Source organism: Chiloscyllium punctatum, chromosome 7 (assembly GCF_047496795.1).
Source record: "Chiloscyllium punctatum isolate Juve2018m chromosome 7, sChiPun1.3, whole genome shotgun sequence".
NCBI lineage: Eukaryota > Metazoa > Chordata > Chondrichthyes > Orectolobiformes > Hemiscylliidae > Chiloscyllium > Chiloscyllium punctatum.
This window is the reverse complement of record NC_092745.1, coordinates 120,881,711-120,903,639: the sequence shown is the minus strand read 5'-3', so window position 1 is coordinate 120,903,639 and position 21,929 is coordinate 120,881,711. Positions and strand designations below refer to the sequence as shown.

The 21,929-nt window shown below is 39.4% G+C and overlaps 1 protein-coding gene across 1 annotated transcript in view; it reads right to left on the bottom strand.

Moving 5' to 3' along the window:
* The window catches only part of selenof (selenoprotein F), a 40,958-nt gene that overhangs the window by 16,990 nt on the left and 2,039 nt on the right, over window positions 1-21,929 (bottom strand). Inside the window, exon 2 of the mRNA XM_072574741.1 lies at window positions 13,697-13,864. Within this exon, the coding sequence (XP_072430842.1) occupies window positions 13,697-13,864 (168 nt within the window). The remainder of the gene's footprint in view (window positions 1-13,696; window positions 13,865-21,929) is intronic.

Here is a 21,929-nt window from a genome sequence, read left to right as displayed (position 1 = left end):
CAGAAACGTTGATCTCATGCTGCGATGACACACAGCTCAATGGTCTTCTTATATTTGGAATACAAATAACTAATTTATTCAGATACATTTCTTACTGCGTACAAGAGTGCATTTGTAAAGCTCACTGGCTATTGAGCGTATTCAGGAACAATGTATCAGTTGTGAATCACTTAAATGCCCTTTGGGGAATAATCATAATCATAATACAACAGTGGCAGTACAAGGCAGCCAGCTGTTCAAATTTAAACCCCAATAAATGAAATAAGTTTTGGAAAACTCTGAATCTACAATGAACTTCTGAAGACATTGATGCACTTTTCTCCAAAATTGCAGCAATACACATTGATATCCATACAAGACTGTTGCAGCTTACAACAGATAAATTCAATTATAGAATCAAATAACTGGAAGATGCAAATGCTGAGGCTTTGAGCACCATTGACTATTACTGTGCAATTAAAACAGATTGTTGAAGGGGACTAGTGGATACTAAGGGAAGCTAAACACTGCATATGTAGAATCAAAATCTGTCCTACTCTTCAGCCAATTCCAAATGGTGGGGCAACTTGTTGGCAATAAATCTTGTGAAGGTTGCCCACTGCCCATTCATTTAGCTACCATTTTTGATTCCAATGTGTCAGGTCTGTTTTCAACTCATTGAATTTAACCCTCCAAGGTATTTTCACACTTGATTTTATTTTGTCCTTTATTAAATATTCTCATTCACATGAGCTGGGTGTTGCTGATGAGGCCACCTTTTAAAGGTTACCCTTAATTGGCCTTGAGAAGATGATATTCAGCTATTCTATTTGAACTACTTAGAGTCAGAGTTCTATAGCACCTTCTGTCCAACCCGTCCATACCGACCATAATCCCAAACTAAATTAGTCCCACTTACCTGTGCGTGGCCAGTATCCCTCCAAACCTTTCCTATTCATGCACAGATCTAAGTGTCTTATAAAAGGTTGCAACTGTACACGCATCCAGCACTTCCTCTGGCAGTTCAGTCCACACATGAACCACTTAAAAAATTGCCACTCATGTCCTTTTTAAATCTCTCATTTTATATTAAAAATATGCCCCCGAGTCTTGAAATCCCCCATGTTAAGGAAAAGACATCTACCATTCAGCTTATCTATAGCCCTCATTATTTTATAAGCCTCGATAAGGTCACCTCTGAACTCCCTACGTTCCTGTGAAAAAAAAGTCAAAATATTAAAAGATACTATGATCACCATTTTGCATAGTTTTCCATTTTATTTCCTGGAACCTAATTCAGTCCTCGCTGGGCTAGAAACACTGATTACGAAAATTCTCCATGCAGGTTGCCCTGCTATAATGTGCGTTTCGTTAATGTGAATTCACTATGATTGACAAAACGGATATAGTTTCCATAGCGTGAATTTTTAAAGTATATATTGGCTATAACGCAATTTCAGCCCCATTAGTTTAAACAGTGCTGCTATTGCACGATTTTCTTACAACATGGAGTTGCACAAGAACAGAACTACTGCATTATAGCAGAACTGAGTGTACACATATCAGGAATTTCTCCCTCAAGCGTATTATGATAAAACAATTACACTTAGCATACCCAATCAGCAGTTTACGCAGCCTTCTGCAATTTGCCCCACAATTTATTTCTCCATCTCCTTCTGACTATTTGGTGCACTACAGCTTGCATCCCCTGGAATACTACCTCTGGTCTTCTGATTTTAGTCCCCTTAATGCATTTCATTCCAGTTTCTTTGAAAAATATTCAATGTTTTCCTTCTCCATACATTTTGAATACCTTGCAGCCAGGAAAACAATGTTTCCAACCTTCCGCATCAGAGAGGTCACTACCACTATCAAAATCCCATATAGTCTCAGCTCACCAACTTTATTTAATCAGATTCTGTATAGATGGACATGCACTCCAAATCTTCAGCTTCTCTGATCATTCCACCTCTAAACTATTCTCTACAACATTGTTTTTTGTCTCTCCTTGTATTGTGTGCCTTGTTTTACTTACTTCATACTCCATCCTGATACTCAACAAATGAGATAAAAACAAACTTTTCCCACTTTGGTCTCAGCTCTTTTGAGGTACAGCCCAGGCATATTGAACATGTCCCTTATGATTTGGAATTGTTCAGGCATTTGGAATATGGCTTCTCTCCTGTACCACTCCCCTAGCTTTTTGTTAAATCAGTTTAAAATGATGACCCCAGTACTCAATCATCAGCTGTTTTTTTAAAATTTCTTTCCCAGCTCCTGAAATATACAGACCACTCATCAAATCTAACCTACACTGGTATTTAAGCTCCACTCAATATATTTATAGCACCCCCTGCTATTCTCTGGGCAGCTCCTTCCCAGCCACCAAGTTGCTGCACCAGATACCACTGCATGTAAATAGAAACTCTATGCCAAGCTCCATCAGGAACAGGTATCCTTTCATATACAAATTTAAACTTGCTGACTGTCTAGTTGTAACAAGCATCAATAATAACATTCATATTTAGCCAGCTTCCCTCATTTATTGCTTATTACCACTGACTTGCCACTTTAAAGCAATAAAAAGCACATTAATTTTCAGTTTGATAAAAGCACACTATTTATTCACTGCTTCCCACTCAAAAATTAGAGCTGCTATTCTGTCCATAATACTACTGCATGATTTTTATCAGTTATTGAAAACTGGTACATAAAATGACAGTCAGTAGAACTAGGTGCAGAGAAGAGTATAACAAAGATTTAAACATGAATTTTTGTAATAGATATGTTATGTAAACAAGGGCAACGAAGGATGGGCAATAAATACAGGCCTAATCAGAGATGCCCTTACTCTGCAAAGTGAATAAAAATATTCAGAGTACACACTGCCCATGAGAAGTACTTTTATACACTGAACAGATAAAGGAAAAATAAAAAGAACCGGTATTAGTCAAATAGCTGATACTATCATGAGAGTGCATCAGCCACTATTACAAACACACTACTTCATTGGGCACATCCCATGCAAGTGAAGAATTCACATTTCCACAAAGTGATACGAACATCAGCTGTTTAGTTAGTGCTCTCTCATTTCAACAAACTCTGTTGTTGGACTACAAATTGGGAGGCTGTTGTTGAGCTAAGAAAGGGAAGAAGCTAGTAAAGTGCTGTGGAATCTAGTAGTACGATTTTAAACCAGAAAGTACAAAGTACAATTGTCTTAATAGTCAAGGTAATTTCCTTAGATAGCAATTGTTCTAAAACATACAATGATAAATGTGATGGGTATACACAAAATGCAGTAGATATCTTCAGTAACTGCAAGTATCTGGGCTATTGCTTTTGTAATTTCATGGATAGTTAGGCTTACTCCCAGCTTATCTCTCTTTGTTACACTGATTGGAAAATGCAACTTTTGGCAGACTTCGATTCCAAAAATTTGTTGCAGCAAATATTGTGTATCCAGATTTGATGGGGCATAATATCTGAGAAAAGTTCACTGATGAGAATTTAAGCATTGACTTTCAATGTTTTGCTTCGAATCCTATACACAACTATACTCAAAAGCCAGATTTCAAATAAAAAGTGAATGTCTGTATTTTCTTGAATTATTTAAATTGATTAATTGCACGAAGCCAAGATATGCTTTATATTTATTACCGTTGACTAATGAGTTTAAAAATAGCTGAATGCTGCTGAATCTTCTTTAATTCATTTGTGGCAAGCAGTTTGAGATGCAAGGACTGGTAACTTGAAACATAAATCCATGTACATCTCTTCCATGTAATAGTATAACATGGCTGAATAAAGGAGCCATTTTTTCACTAAATTTCAACCAACTTAAAATTCAAGACAAAATAAATTGTTTGAAGTAGCAGAAAGTATTTGGATCTTGAAAAGATCATGTTCAGAAAACAATGTACTGTCACCAAGTTTACAGAGGACAAAATTACATGGCGAGTCTGGAGAGGGAATACAGACAGGTTAAAATGAGTAGGCTAAAAAAATTGGCAGATGGAGAAAGACTACACTGAGGTTCCTTGTGTATAAATTGCAAAAAAGCCACCATGCGAGCTCAGGAGGTAATACAGGTGGCAAATTGGATGTTGGCCTTTACTCCTAAGGGTATGGAGCATAAAAGTAGGGAGGTCTTCCTCAAATTATACAAGGAGGTCAGAACCAAACTGGAAATACTGCAAACAGTTTTAGTCCCCTTATTGAACTAAAGATATACTGGCATGAGAGGCAGTGCAGAGAAGGTTCACTGTCAATTAGGAGTCTGGAGGGATTTCATTATAAGTAGTTTAGTTTTTTTTTCATTCATTTCTAATGGAGGTACTGGCTGGCCAGCATTTGTTGCCCACAGTTGTAAATTGGGCTACAATGATTTGAGGTTAGATGAACCAGAGGAGACTGGATTTGATTTATTATCACCATCTGTCTAGAGATAGAGAGAAGGATCGTTTTACATGCTATATAGATAAATCATACCTTAGATAAGCACATCATAGTAATAGAACAGAACGCAGATTATAGTGTTACAGCTGCAGAGAAAGATCAACTTTAATACAGGAGAGGTCTGTTCAAAAAGTTTAATAATAATGGGGAACCGGTTTTTAAATTTCTGCATCTTCTGCCTGACAGAAGAGGGTGGAACAGAGTATAACTGGTGTGGGAACATTCTTGGATTATGTTGGCTGCTTTCCCAAGGCAGTGTGAAGAACAAACCTTGATTTATCAAGATTTTTAAAAAGGCTTGACAGGGTAGATACAGAGAGATTGTTTCTCCTCACCAGAGTCTAGGGCTAGTTGGTACAATCAAAATAAGGGGTCACCCATTTCAGACAAATGAGGAGGAATTTCATCTGACAAAAAGGGTAGTAAGTCTGTGGAATGCTACACCATAGTGAGGAAGACTGGGGTATGAATTTTCAAGGCTGAGATAGACAGATTTTTAAATCAGTGAGGGAATCATGGATTACGAAAAAGGCATGACAGAGAAACTGATTCTCAGATCAGCCACAATCTCATCATATGGCAAAGCAGATTCTAAGGACCAAATGGCTTACTTATGCTCAAAAGCCTTATATCCAGTTTTCATTAAGATCTTAAACATCTTACAGCATTGGGGGAAACTTTACTTCGGTGACCAGGCAACATATCCAGCAATAATCTTAACAATGCATTCAAACAACTTCATTAAAAGACTTGCAGTTTGCTGTTTTGTTCCTCCCCCTTTTCCTGAATAATGTTGATACAATAGCTATTTTCCAATCCACGGGATCCTCTCAGAATCCAAGAACCTTTGGAAGTTTATAACCAATGCCTCTATTATCTCCACAGTCACTTCTTTTAAAGATGCTAGGGTGGATCACATTTACGAGCACAGTTGGAGGGCAAATGGGAGATGCTGCAAGTTAGGTGATGACAGCAAGGTTTTAATGACAAGTTTACAAACTGTAGAAACACAGTTAGCCATGAGCAAACAAGAAGAGTCAACTTAAGAGTCATATATGAGAGGTTTCAACAGAAGAGTAAAGAGGGGAAACTCTGCACGGCCTGCACCATTGTATCTTGGAGCTCACAACTGCCACTTTACTGTTGCTGGGTCAAAATACTGAAACTCACTTCCGAACAGCATTGCGGGTGTAGATATGGTCACCTTTCAGATGGTTATGATTACTAGCCCAGTGACATTATCACCAAGTACAGAACATCAATAACTTCTATATTTAATTGATCTAGCATTTCTATCAAGTTGGCAGAGCAAAACAATAATAACAGGTAAATGGGAATCATACATTCTTATTAATTCACCAGAAATACTGCTCATCTGCCTGTGGAACGGCTTACAAAATTGACTTGAGTGAAGGAGGAAAAATTCCTGGCTTCGTTGACAAACTGTTTATCGTGCATACAAGTACAATGGACCATCATTCTTTGGGCATCAGAATATTGGATTTGTTGCGAAGTTGATACAATTCTAAGGTAATACTAAATATGACCAAAAAGACTTTTAGGCACACAAGAACTATAGTCACTAGGTGACAATCAAACATGGAATAAGCATTACATTGAGATTTCAGTAGATTAATGACAGGTACAAGGAGTTCCTCAGAAACACTAATTGCATTTACTGCTCATTGTAGAGGTACAAATTAATTCAGAACACCCTCAAAAGCATAGGTACAGAATTTAACCCAATCATTTCTGGTTCCATTGGGTAATGTTTCCAGCAGTAGCTGCTCCAGTGTAATTATTTTTCCCTCTCCCCGCTCATTTGTGGGATGTGGGTAAGCTGCCTAATTACACAGAAAATGGAGAACAGATAGGGAGATGAATATTTCATGCTATGAAGTGTTGCCCTCTGGAGATGCAAGAGTTGGAGTTAGGTTGAATGAAACCTGAAAACAAAAATTGTGTTATACACCCGAGAGGTAACACCTCAAATTACAGAATTTGCATCCTGTTGTCAACATGGGATTATCCCATTCTATTTTTTGACCTCCTACTGACAGATCATCCACAAAGTTTTTACATTCTTCTGATTCTAGTCTCTTTTGCACATCCCAGAGTTTATTAAATCATTCCATGATTGGCATGCTTTCAGGTATCCAGACCTTAACCTTGAGAATTCTCCCCAACTTCTCCAGTCTCTTTAAGACAAGCTTCAATGTCTACACAGAGCAGGATTTTAGTACCCCGTCCTAATCTTTGTCATGATTCAGAGTCAAATTTTATTGACAAAGTTCACACAAAGTACTTTGGAGTGCTTAACCAAATTGAAAAAAAAAGGATACATGAATGCAAAAAGGCTGCTACTGTCAAAATGAATGATTGAATATTCAGTTTTAGTAACATCAATTAATGGATGTAAAGACTGGGGACATCATAACTACCCTTCTTTCTCTTGAATGCAATGGGATCTTTTCTGTCCAAGAGGACAGATGACACCTTACCCTAATTTCATCAAAAGACGTCACACCTTTATTGATATAACACCTCTACAATAATGTGTGGGAATGCTAACCCATGTGAGATGCTCAAATCTCTGGAGAAAGGCAAGGATGCAATGAATGAGCCAAGGCTAACTGCTTGGAAAATGGAATATGCTCAGTATCCCATCCAATTACATCATTTAAGAGTGACCCGCAGCAACATTTTCTCTTGGAAAGTGAAACGACAGAATAAGATTCAAGAAACATTCTGGTCAGCGTTGAATTGAGGAACACAAAACCAGGAGTAGGTCATTTGGCCCCCTCATTCAATAAGATCATGGCTATCTGTTGCATGCTTTGGGCTCATCTCGATATCCTTAGAAAATAAAAATTTCTCTCTCAGATTTCATTTAATAATTGAATTAGCATTGACTGCCAATTGAGGAAGAGTTTCAAACCTCCACTACTCTTTCCCCATGAAAGCGTTTTCTAACAATGCTTGTGAATGGCCTGGCCTTACTTCTTAGTGGAAATAGTTTCTTTATCTATTCTGTCTTTCCCTGTTAATAACCTGAAGACCTCAATTAGATCACTTCTTAACTTTCCATATTCTAGAGAATAAAGACCCAATTTGTCTAATCTCTCCTTGGAACTGAACCTCTGACATCCAAGTATCATCCTTGTAAAATTGTAAACATGCATTGAATTCCCTCCCAGGCCAAAACATCCTTCCCTAAGGATCCTCACAGGTAGCCTGACAAACAGTCATTCAAGTCATTCTCATTTAACATTTAACAAAATAATCAACATTTACAAGACTAATCTCATTTTATAGTTGTCAATATCTAGATTATTTTTAAAAGTACTAAAAGAAAATTTGGTGATAATGTGTCTGAATGTTCCCAATCCCAAACTCCTTAAACAGTGCAAGAGTACAGCAGGTACAGTAAGTTACTCAGCATTGTACAAAATTAAAATCAGATTATTGATGAGAATGAGACTGGAAAGATTTGAAGTTGCACTCTGTGTCAGAGATATACAGCATGGAAACAGTTCATTTGGTCCAACTCATCCATACCAATCAGGTATTTTATGTAAATCTAGTCACATTTGCGAGCATTTGGTCCATATCCCTGTAAACCCTTCCTCTTAATATACCCATCCAAATGCCTTTTAAATGTTGTAATTGTACCAGCCTCCACCACTTCCTCTGGCAGCACATTCCATACATGGATCCACTCTCTGCGTGAAAACGTTGCCCCAAGGTCCCTTTTAAATCTTTCCTCTCTCACTTTAAACCTATGCCCTCTATTCCACCCCCCTATTTCAAGGGGGTTAGAGTTGAAGGGTAGAGAAGCCTTATGACATCTATACTAAGTGCTGCCAAGACCATATCTGGAACGCAATGAACAGTTTTAGTCCTCTTGACGAATGGTATTTGCGACAATTCAGAGAAGACTCACAAGGGTTATCCTTAGTATGTGAGGAATAGTCTTTGCTCGTAAGGCAAAACAGGTTGGGATTCTACTCACTGGAATTTAGATTGAGAGATGATCTCATTTAAATATACAGAATTCTTAAGGGGCTTGATATTTTCATTCCAGATAAGTTTAAGTGGCAATACAAACTGCCATTGTACAGAACCTCCCTTCTTATGGTAGAAACTTATTGAAAGAAGAAATGAAACAAGGAACAATAATTGGTTTGATATGCATTTTTACAATGATCTCAACCGTGCAATTCCACAACACTCCAGTCGTCAGTTTACTATCCTTCCTTTCTTCATACAAAACATTTTTTTATTGACTTTTTAAAGAAAGGAAACTTCTATTACTGTTGTTACATAAATGTTTAAAATGAAAGCCAAAGCAAATATTATCCAGAGCAATGATTATCATTAAGAGATGATAATGCTACACAGTAGGAGTGCAATGTTGTCAGAGGTTCCAACGAACTCTCATTGCAACAGGTCAACTCTGGACAGAAGAAAGTAACCTCTCAGTGGCAGAACAGAAAAAGGAGAAACCGAACTCGTGCTTCTGTTAAAAGTATTCATACAAAGCTATGTGGAAACTCAAGACAGCCAAATATGCAAAGCCTTGCATTTGATCTTTTTATTGGCCTCCATGCTGGAGTAGGTCTTTTGGAAGTAAATATGAAAAATTATACCCAGGTTTGTGTTTCAAATCAGATTCCAAGAGGCCTACCCACAGCAAATGAGGATAATTGGATACATGAGTAGCAACGGTTTAGAGGGATATGCGTCAAGTGCAGGCGAATGGAACTAGATTAATTTAGGATATCTGGTCTGGATTGGTGGTGCTAGAAGAGCACAGCAGTTCAGGCAGCATCGACATGGATGAGTTGGATCAAAGGGAATGTGTTTCCATGCTGTACTTCTATGACTCTACATATACAACTAAATCCATAAATAACATTAATGAGCAAGAGGATTTATGCATCTAGAGGTTAAGCAGGGCAATGAAAAAATTGGTGTACTCGTAATGTGGAAAGAAGATTTTATGTATATGCACACACACACAAATGTTTTGAGGAACGAGAACAGTAGATCTACAGTCAAAAAGGTGGTGGATGAACGAATGAAGAAGGTGGCAGAAAGGATGGTTTTCTGGCAGATGGACAAAAGAGTGAGACCGATAATGTTTGTTCCTCTCGTTTCCTCTTCAATTATGCAAACTTTGCAGCCTCAACAAAAGCAGAAGTGGTCTTTTCTGATAATTTTTGTCCTCCTTTCCATCAAGAGCATGGAATAATATAATATTAACAGTTAAATGCCCATGATACTTCAAAGGAATCTGATCGAACAAACAAACAAGTGCCTGAGGCAAAGATAAAAAAGGAGGAGGAAAACAAGGAAATGTTAGGAATCCGGACAAGAGAATGGGAAAAGTCAGTCGGAGGTATGAAAACCCATGAATAATCTCAGGTGATCAAAGAAACAAGTTTTAAGATGCACTTGGAGAAGAGGTGGAAAAGGTAGGAGTTGGGAAACAAATTCCTCAAGTTAGAATTGTGACAGCTGAAGGCACAAATATCATTGGTAGGGCAAAGAAAATGGGAGATGCACATAGGATCAGGTTCAAAAAAGAATTGAAGAGAATTAAAAAAGCAGCAATGGTTGATCAGGAACAAATACAGGTCAGTGAACAAAGGTGAATGGTCTCGATGCCAGTAAGAATACAAGGAGCAAACGTTTGGATGAGCTGAAATTTAGCATGGATGAAGATAGGAGACAGCCTTAAAAGGGAATTAGAAAGCAACAAAAGCACACAAGTGATCTTCAGCAGTAGATGGGTGGAGATGAAAATTGTTAGCCTTGTGATTGAAAAATAAAATCAATGGACTAGAAAATCATTGGTGTAAAGTTTTAATATTTTTGTCCATCCAGAGGCACTGGTCAGCAGAGGTGAATGGAATCAATGGCTCAGGAATGGAGACTGTGTAGTCCCTATGATCTTGAAAAGTTGGAAAAATCAATCAAGTGAAATTTAAGTTCATTTAAAGTTGGATAATAGACAAGCTGTCTAACACCACAGAGAACTCTGAAGAATAGAGTGTAGCCAGTGAGTTTGTTAGGTGTTGCCAAGGTACATGTGGATATCATATCCAATATCATTGCCATGGGTCAGTACACAGATGAAAAACAAGAGGGGTAAAATGACCCTTGAGAGACTGTAGAACTAACTACAGTTTTGTAAAGACAAGCTTACTATTGAGATAAGAATGGAACCTGCAACAGCTGTTCCCTTCAGCTAGACAATGCAAAGGACGTTATAGTCATGTGTGATATTGGAAAAAGAACAGCAAGTCAGGCAACATCTGAGGAGCATTATCCCTTCATCAGAAATGACATGTTATAGCCATAAGGACATTACAGCAAGCCATTCCAAAGGCTGCAGCTAAATTAAGGGAATCACCCACAACAATAGCATGTGGGCCTGCGAGCTGTGGTTCAGTAGTCAGTAGTTCAAGTTTAATCGGGTTAGAAGCAAGAGAAGAGTCTCAAGACAAAAAGCTTCAGGAAGACAAGAGCAGGGAAACAGGAGAAAGGTAAAAATTTAGATTTATGGTATGGTATAAACTTGGGATGGGTAGGTGTGAAAAAAAATAGCAGAGACAACTTAATCTCAGTCTTAATCCAAGTGATAAATCAAACTCCTCAGACTTGTTTCTACAAATGATTACGAAGAGAGAAGGGTTCAAACCAGATTGCTGATAGTACATGAAAGTAACTGGCAGTTACCATTCCCTCCAGCATCCCAGATTTCATCCATAATTTAGATGCAACTATGATTAAAAACGTAGAACCTTCAACACCATCATTTAGACAAAACAAAAATCACCAGATTAAAATCAAATTCCTTAAAAATACTTGTTGCAATTCACAAATTCTGCAAAATTCTAATTCTTATAGAAGATAGAAAAGTACAGCACAGAACAGGCCCTTTGGCCCAAAATGTTGAGCCAAGGTTTAAACCTAATGTAAAACATAACAACTTAACCTATGCACCCCTCAACTCACTGCTATCCATATCCAGCATCCATCACCAGTTGGTAATGCATTCCATGCATTCACAACTGTCTGCGTAAAGAACCTACCTCTGACGTGTCCTCTATATCTTTCTCCTAATATCTTAAAACTTTGACTCCTCACACCAGTCAATCCTGCCCTGAGGAAAAGTCTCTGTCTATTGACCCTATCTATTCCACTCATTATTTTGTAGACCTCGATCAGGTCTCCTCTCTTCCTCCTTTTCTCTCTGGAGAGAAAAGTCTGAGCTTATTCAACCTTTCTTCATAAGGCAAGCCCTCCAGTCCAGGCAGCTTCCTAGTAAACCTTCTTTGCACCCTCTCCAAAGCCTCTGTCTTTCCTATAGTAGGGCGACCAGAACTGGACACAATATTCCAAGTGTGGTCTCACCAGGGACTTGTAGAGCAGTAGCAAAACCTCACGACTTAAACTCGATCCCCCATTAATAAAAGCCAAAACTACCATATGCTTTCTTAAGAACCCTATCCACTTGGGTGGCAACTTTAAGGGATCTATGTACTTGTACACGAAGATCCCTCTGTTCCTCCACACTGCCAAGAATCTTGCCTTTAATCCTATATTCAGTATTCGAGTTTGACCTTCCAAAATGCATCACATTGCATTTATCCAGGTTGAACTCCACCTGCCATTTCTCAACCCACCTCTGCATCCTGTCTATGTTGCGCTGCAGTCTACAGTAGCTCTTGATGCCATCAACAGCACCTCCAAACTTAGTGTCATCTGCAAATTTACTAACCCAACCCTCAACCTCCTCATCCAAGTCAAAAACTACAAAGAGCAGAGGCCCAAGATTGGAGCCCTGCGGGACCCCACTCAACACTGACCTCCAAGCAGAATACTTTCCATCTACAACCACTCTCTGCCTTCTGTCAGCCAACCAATTCTGAATCTAGATAGCCAAATCTCTGTATCCCATACTTCCTGACTTTATGAATGAGCCTACCACGGGGAACCTTATCAAATGCCGTATGTCGGGTTCAAACCCAATTATGTCAAGGTAGTGGACTTGTCTCAGGCTTCATAGTAAAAGTTAATTCATCAGTAGCTTACATTAACCCTGATATCCAAGACATATACTTATTGTTTTTAAGTAGGGATCATCTGTGTAAATGACGTATTTGACAGTACTGTGATTCATAAATCAGAAGCTTCTTTAAGTGAAGAGGGTAACAGCGTAAAACTATGAAATGATGCATCAATACCAAACAGCATTTCCTGCCGATGTATCCTTCAAATAGTTCTTGGCATCACAGAATACATAGGATATTGAGGTGCCAGTGTTGGACTAGGGTGGACAAAGTTAAATCGCACAACACCGGGTTATAGTCGAAACAGGATTATTTGGAAGTACTAGCTTTCAGAGCGATGCTAGTAATTACAAATAAACTCATTGGACTATAACCTGGTGTTATGAGATTTTTAACATTGAATATATGGAGTAATATGTTTAGTAAACTTCCAAATCTAAACAAAGCATATTAATTCATCAGCGGTGAACTTTACCAACTATTACAACAGTAGTGTGCCTTTGAGAGATTTGTTCTGCTGTTTTATGGCACAGAGGTATTGCACAGTGGTGTCAGTATGTCTACTTCAGAAGCAGTTGGCAAATGCCTCTGAACTTCTGGCATGTTTTTTCTTAAATTAGACAAAGGAAGATTGAGCAGGTGGAGTCAGGCTCACACAGCTGATACATACAGCTCTATCTGCTGTAGCAAAAAGCTACTATGCTGTTAGATTGTTTTTTTTGTGCTCCTTTCTCCTGGACTAGAAAGGAGATCGCACTTGAGAAAAGTTTGTTTTGTTGAATTTGCTTTTGCCAAGAGTATGTTTATGGGATGCTGCTATATTGGAATAGTTGAATAATATTATAGAGTATTTCAATGGAGATAAAGTTATGTCAAATCTTCTTTGTTTATGTTTTAGCTGTATTGTAAGAATAAAGTGAATTTTGTTTAAAGCCTAGTAATGGACCAAATGAATCATCTGGAACACAGCACCTTACACTTGCCTTTAAATAAGATAAAACATTGGTATCCTTGATATATTCTGAGGTGGCTTGGTTCATAACACTGTTCATTTGCAAAAGACAATAATTTCCAAATTTAGTGTTGGCAAATATTTTAAGTAGTTAAAACTTGCTCCATGCATCTCAATTAAATAATCTGGATTAAATTTATTATGCAATTTATAACAAAAGCAATACCTTTTTTGTTTCTAACTGGGCTTCCTCTTGGCAACATCGTCTGCAGTTTGGGTCCAACTGGTTGAGACTGAATTGGCCAAGGAGGTCACATGAGCTGCAGAGCAAATTACTGGAGAAACCAAGCTCTCGGCAGGCTTCAGATGATAGCTCTGCACCACACATATATATCTGCAAACAGAAAACAGGATGTATAAATATCAAATCAATTGGAAATGGAAAGGTACATACTAGCAATGCAAAAACATGCTAAATTACAGACCAGAGTCAGAGTGAAAATGATAAAACTAAGGAACCATACAGAGAAGAAAGAGCAGTAAACTGAAGCAAACCACAACACAGAGGCTTGGGATGACAAAAGCCAAATAATTACAACACCAAATAAGACAGGGGCACCATGCTTGTTTGATATTATCATTGACAAATATCTCCTCCATTACATTCACTGGGTCACCATCAAGAGAAATTAAACTGGACTAACAATACAATACCATGATTATTAGAGCAAGTCATCATGGATATCATGGTGAGTGGCTCATTGTTTAACTCCCTAAAGGTTCTCCACTCCAAGAAAGTCAAATCCAGACAGTGGTGAAATGCTCATGTTACATTGCATGCAGCTGCAATGCTCAATGTGCCATAAAATAGTGCTCATTAGCACTCCATTTATCAATCTAAACATCCATGTTGAAAATGACCATTTTCGTTCAAAATCATTTTTTTTTTGCTTTGAAAGGAAGGTGCACATCTCTGATGTATGCCAGCTTGTTTATGCACAGAATAAAAGTGCAATACTTCAAATAAAAAGTAGAGAGTTAAATAAAAAGCTACTCCTTGTAGATTAGGATTAAGCTCTGTTATGACAGAGTATAGATGAAGGAGTTACATCCAAACCCCAATCTAAGAACATTGTGTGCATGTTCAGAACCCCAATATGTTCATATAGTGGCAGTCACTGGACTAGGAATCCAGAGGGCCAGGTTCATGTCCTGGGGTGCAGGTTTAAAGACCAAGATGTCAGCTGCTAAATTTAAATTCAACTTAAAACATCTGGAATATTAAATCAGTATTTTCATCATGGCAACAATCATATAAACCAATCTAGCTCACTAACATCCATTAAGGAAGGAAATCAGCCTTATACGGTCTGGACGATGTGACTCCAGAACCACAACAATATGATTGACATTTAACTGCCCTCAATTCAGGAGCTATTAGGGAGAAGCCAGCAGCACCCACAAGAAAAAAAAACTGACCACCAAAGTGCAGTTTAAGAGAGAAGTTCAACCCCACTCTTCTCAATTAATCCAGCACGTCTTAAAAAGAAGACAGCTGGCATTTTAGAAAATTCTTATTCTTTTCTTCAGAACTATGGCTTCAGTCATTCCAAATTTATATTGTGCTGTGTTTCTACTGCAGAGAATTAGCTGACAGGGTACGCAAAAGAAAATCTGGAAAAATTACAACTAGATAGCTTATCCAATATTTATATTGCAAACATGTTAAAGTCAGCCATACAATATGTACATTTATATTCTGCAATAAGAAGTGAGGAACAGCCAGACTCTTTGCTTGCATGCCCAGCTACACTTCAGCTTTTAACAACTGACACCTCTGTGACAAGTCCAATTAGAAGTGACTATACCAGCAGGTAACAAGTACAATTCCAGAACTGTCATTATCAGAGAAAGCAGAGATTTATGACCAACAGCTACAATGATTAGAAAATGGCTGAACTATAAATGATTTTGAGACACTTTATGGAAAAATTCAAAATAAAAATGTTCCCAAGCAATGACAGTTGGCAGCTGCGTGATATAATGGCTGGGACAGGAGTTCCTGATGTTATATTTCTCATTGACATAACAACTTACTACTAAAAGGCCTCAAAAGGACTAAGTCACACCAACAACAGGATTTTACAATTAGGATACGAAAGTAATTATTTATCGAAATCACATGAAGCTTTATTAGCTGTTTATTGTCCACAAAGCAATTTGGGAGGCTTTAAAGTCTAAAACTGGTTCCAAAAATGCAACTTTTAAAATTTTGCTTGGGTAAATCTCAATGGTAGCTGCAGACCAGGTGATCGCCAAGTGAGACGACAGCACAGGACAGTATTTAAAAGTCAGAATTTGGACATTCCCATGCTTATACAAGCCCACAGGTTTCAGGAAAACTGAAGTAGTAAGAGATTGAAATTGAAACTATATTTAAATAGGGCTAAGTCACTAACCTTACTGTGCATTGGCACAAGTTCAACTCATTTCCAGTTCCTGCCTCATTTGAAAAACTACCCTGCACATCCTTTATTCAATTATAGTCTTGGAGAAGTACAGCATGGAAACAGACCCTTCGGTCCAACACGTCCATGCCGACCAGATATCCCAATGTCATGGGAATAGAAGGTAAATGTTCGGTACTTTCCTCAATATTAAAACATGTAATTACTGCCAATATAATTCAGTTAATTCCAAATTAAGCTTTGGAGAAAACAACATGCAGATTGAGATAGAATACTTAGCATCAACTGCTAGGGCAAACATCCAAACTTATTGTATCTACCTCAATACCCCTTTCCACCTTGTACTTGTCCATTTGCTTCATATTATTTGAAAGAAATGATTCCTTTACCTCAATATTCTCTGAAGACATTTCAGTTCTACTGCCACCAGCACAAAACTAACTTTGTTTGAGTGATTTCAGAAATTCATGCCAAATGTTTCAGTTTAATCAAAACTGAAGAGCATTTACCTCACACACTGCATTCACATGTGCAAATGTTCTAAATGATTTAGTGGACAGTTACCAAGCTATCTTGGAATAACCAAAGATGTTTGGCTGTGTGTTGTATATTTCGTTGCCAGTGATGCTAAGAGTCGAAAGTAGCAGACTGTGGCTCGTTAGCACTGGCCAAGAACTGAGGTTCAGATGCTGTGGTTTATATGCTGTTGGTGCAAATTGGTCCTGTCAACAAACAATAAAACCAATTAGGATTCCCTGAAAGTGCTTTAGAAACTGCTTACACCAACACATCCAGTGTACACTTGAAACATGGCACTGGAGTAAAGCAGCTTCAAATCTGTACCAGTATGAAACTTGTGGACCATTAATGCAGTCAAACTTAGTCCTTGAACTAACATATAAAACAGTCTTCTTAAAAGGCATTCAATCACATTTATCATTCCCTACACAACCTGGCAGGCAATTAGTTCTTAAGTAATCAATGATAACAGAAGTTTACCATGCCCTCAGGATATCTCAAAGAGCTTCTTAAACATTCACATTTATATTGCACCTTTAAGATATTAAATTGTCCCATGATAGTATTTGTTAAACAGCAAGTTAATTACTTGTGAAATTACTTGTGAACTTGTTAACAAACACATCGATTTGGATACCATCTATCAGCCTGAGAAAAAGAACAGGAAATGACATCACCAGCCCAAGGAAACAAACACAAATAGAAAGTGGGCCATAACACAAGTGCTTCACTGGAGGACCACAGATGGAATTACCCAGTATGGTGACAAAACGTCTGAAAACGAACCTTCCAGCTCAGCAAGCAAACTTACATCCAGCAGAGAGGTTATTTGGGTTGATTGAAGAATCGCAGTCAATCCACATTTCGAATAAATGAACACTTCTGGCTTATTAATTATCAAAAAGATGTGGGCAATGGAGAAGATGAATACCAGAACTGGGAGGACATACTTAGCAGGAAAGATCAAACAGAATGAGACTCTTCTCTCTGGAAAGGTCTATGATAATCTTAAAAGAATTTGAAACATTAAACCATGATGATGTGCTTCATTCAGCAGGAGAGTCCAGAACTAGGGATCCTAGATACAACATGGTCACCAATAAATTTAACAGGAATTTAGCAGAAACTGGTTTTCAAAATAGAAAACGATTAGAATGTGGAACTTAATGCAACATTGAGGTAAAGAGCATTTTCTACGTTTGGTCACATAACATGGATGTTGTTGGCTAGGCCAACCTACCTTTCCCCTAGGAAACTGGCAGTGAACCATCTCTTGAACTGCTGCAGTACATGGGAGAAGGGGTTAGGTATACCCAATGTGCAGTTCCAGAATTCCGACTCACTGAGAATGAAAAATGGTGCTACAGTTCCATGTCAGGACAGTATGTGGCTTGGAAAGGAACTTGCAGGGAGCAGTACTCTCATGCAATTCTTTTGTCCCACTGAATGGCAGAGGTCACAGGTTTGGAAGATACTACCAAAGGAATCGTGGAGGATCAGGGCAGTGCATCTTGTAGATGGTACTTACTCCTGTCTCACCTCCAAGGTTGTGGAGGCTGTAAATATTGAAGATGGGGTATGCGAGTGGAAAGTTTTGTCACAAAATTATTGCAGCGCAGGAAGTGGCCATTTGGACCATTGTGTCCATTCCAGCCCATAAACTGGGCATCTCTCCTCGTTCCAATCCCTTGCTTTCTCCCCATAACATTTGATCCCCTTGCCTATCAAGAACCTAGCTATCTCAGTCTTAAATACGCTCAATAGTTTGGCCTCCCCAGCCTTCTGCAGCAATGAGTTCTAGAGACATCACCCTCTGGCTGAAGAAACTTCTCATCTCCGTTCTAAAAGGTTGTGCCTTCAGTCCAGGCTGTGGCCCCAGATCCTAGTTTCTCCTAATGGTGGAAACATCTGCCCTACGACCACACAATCCAAACATCCCAGTATTCTGAAAGTTTCAATCCCCCTGCGATCCTTCTAAACTCAATCAAGTGCAGACCCAGAGTTCTCAACTGCTCCTCATTTGACAAGCTCTTTATCCAGAGGATCAGTATTGGAAACCTTCTCTGGACCTCCTCCAATGACAGCTTCCCTTTCCTTAGATTAGGGACCCAAAACTACTCACTATTCCAGTGACCGGAGCTTTACATAACCTGAATAGTACACCTTTGCTCTTCTATTTAGCCATCTTGAAATGAATGCTAACATTACATTTGCCTTCTTAACTGCCAACTGAACCTTAAGAGAATCCTGAGCCATGACTCCAAAGTCCCTTTGAACTTGAGATTTATGAAACCTTTCCTTGGTCAGAAAATAGTCCATGGTTTCTATTCTTCCTACCAAAGTGCATAACCTCACATTTTCCTGCAATTGGCAAAGAAATGGCAGATGAATACAATCTTGTAGCCTGTCCAAGTCTTTCTGTATCCTCCCTACTTCCTCAACACTACCTGTCCCTTAATTTGTCTTTGTATCATCTGCACAGGGAGGCAATAACCTCATGATATTGTCATTAGAGTGTTAATCCAGAGACCCAAGCATTGGTCCACAGTAATATTCTACAACAGATGGTGGAATTTGAATTCAATGAAGAATTAAGAGTCTAATGATGACCAAACAATTACCCCTTGGCCAGAAAAACCCATCTGGGTCACTAAGCTTTTTTGGGACGGCAACTGCCATTCTTACCTGGTCTGGCCGACTCATGACTCCAAACCCACAGCAATGTTGTTGACTTTTAACTGCCCTCTGGGTAATTAGCAATGGGGAATAAACACTGCCAAGCCAGTGATGCCTACATTCTATAAGTGAATAAGAAAAATGCTCTCAGTTCCTTTCTCCAGATCGTTGAGTGTATAATGTGAACAGTTGTGGTCCCGACATTGATCCCTGCAGAACTCCACTAGTCACGGCTGCCGTCCTCAAAAAGACCCATTTACTCACATCTTCTGCCTGCCAGTCAGTTAATCCTCTATCTATGCCAGTCACTTGCCCCTAACACCATGGATTCTGATCTTATTTAGCAGCCTCCCGTGCAGCACCTTGTCAAAGGCTTTCTGGAATTCCAAATAGATCACAGCCACTGTCTCTCCTTTGTTTAACTTGCTTGTTACCTTCTCGAAGAATTTCAACAGATTTGTCAGGCATGACTTCTCCTTGATGAAGCCATGCTGACATAGCCCTATTTGACAATGTACTTTCAAGTACTCCACAATCTCATTGTTAATAATGGACTAAAACTTTTACCAATGACGAAGGTCAGGCTAAGGAGTCTATAATTGCCTGCTTTCTGCCTCCCTCCTTTCTTAAATAGGAGTTTATGAAGAGTTAAAAAGTATGGTGCTGTAAAAACACAGCCAGCCAGGCAGTATCCAAGGAGCAAGAAAGTTGACGTTTAAACCATAAGCTCTTCATCAGAAATGTGGGGCAGGGGGCACCAAGGGGACAGAGAGTGAAATGGGAGGGGGAGGAGGAGCTAGGAATGAGATGGGTAGATGAAGCTGGGGGATGATGGTGACAGGTCAGAGTGCAGGGTGGAGCACATAGTGGAAAGGAAAAATGGACAGGTAGGACTGTTCAAGAGGGCGGTGCTGAGGTGGAGGGTTGGATCTGGGATAAGGTGCAGGAAGGGGAGATGAGGAAATTGGTGAAATCCACAGCGATCCCATGTGGTTGGAGAAGCCCAAGGCAGAAGATGAGGTGTTCTTCCTCCAGGCATCGGGCGAAGAGACCTTATGCTCAAAATGTTGACTCTCCTGCTCCGCAGATGCTACCTGACCAACTGGGCTTTTCCAGTGCCACACTTTTTGATTCTGATCTCAAACCTCTGTGGTCTTCACTTTCTTCAAGGGGTTTATGAAGAAGGAATGCCACCTTCAACAAACTATGTACACATCTAGTTTCTCAACTCCTGAACCCCCTCACAGTTGAAGTGGATGATTCTCTTTCAGTTACTGAAGTTTTGGACTGGATTGAAAAGACTTATTCCGAATATTTTCTTTATTTTTTCTAATTTATTCTTATGATCTATAATATTGGTCTTCTTAATTTCTTCACTTTTCTAATTGATTTTCCAGAGTCAAGAGTGTGGTGAGCCGGTCCGGCAGCATCCGAGAAGCAGGAGAGTCAACGTTTCGAGCATAAGCTCTTCAGCAGGAATGAGGCTTATGGGTCAGGATGAGAGATAAATGGGAGGGGGTGACTTAGCACAAGAGCAGGATAAAGGTGAGGGAGAAGGTGATAGGTCAGAGGGGGTAACAATGGACCGGTCCAGAGAGTGGTGCCGAGTTGGAGGCTCAGGACTGGAATAACATAGGGGTAGGGGAAAAATGAAGAAGCTGTTGAAATTACATTTATCCCATGTGGTTGCAGGGGCCCAAGGCGGAATATGACACGTTCCTTCTTCAAGCATCGTGTGGTAACTGTGTCAAGGAAAAACACTTCAACTCCGTCCCTCTCCCCCCCACACCCCCTCCCCCAACTCCATCAAGGAAAATAACCACAGACATAAGCCCACCGACTCCCACAGCTACCCGGATTACACCTCCTCCCACCCTACCTCCTTATTCCCAATTCCTCCATCTCATCTGTTCCCAGGATGACCAATTCCACCTCAAAGTCCCAAATGGCCTCCTCCTTCCATATCGCAACTTCCCTTCTCACATGGTTGATGATGTCCTCCAGTGCATCTCCTCCACTTCAAGAACCATCGCGCTTTAATCACACCTCTCCCAATGCAACAAGAACAGAACCCCTCCCTCCACCGTCATCACTTTCCACCCGACCAACCTCTGCATCATCCTCCGCCACTTCCACCACCTTCAAATGGACCCACCACCAGAGATACATTTCCCTCCCCATCTCTATCAGAGTTCTGAAAGGACTATTCCCTCCCAGACTCCCTCATCAGGTCCACACCCCCTACCAGCCCACACCCCACTCCCTGACACCTTTCCCTACCTTTGCAAGAAGTACAAAACCTGCACCGACATCACTCCCCTCACCTCTGTCCAAGGCCCCAATGGATCCTTCCACACCCATCAGAAATTCACCTGCACCTCTCCTAATGTCATCTTCTACATCCATTGCACTGGTGTGGTCTCCTCTACATTAGGGAGACAGGACACCTTCTTGGGGATTGTTTCAGAGAACATCTCTTCAGTCAAGAAAAATCTGCAGTCCTCACTTTTTCCTAATTGTTTTTCACCCAAGAATTTGTTCTTAAAATTTTGTTTCTAAATACTTTTGTACACAAGATGTCACTCTAACAGAAGCTTTTCCCTGTACGTCTTTGAGTACATGACAAAAAAGCTAATTCAATTCAATCCTTTAAATTTGCATTGTCTCTCAATTTCCTTCCTACCAAAGTGCAATTCCACTTCTTTGTATTGAACTGCATGTGTGTCCTACCTAATCACTGACATCTACATTATTCCCCTCAGTTTACAAAGGCTAAAGTTTTTTTTTGGAAAAGTA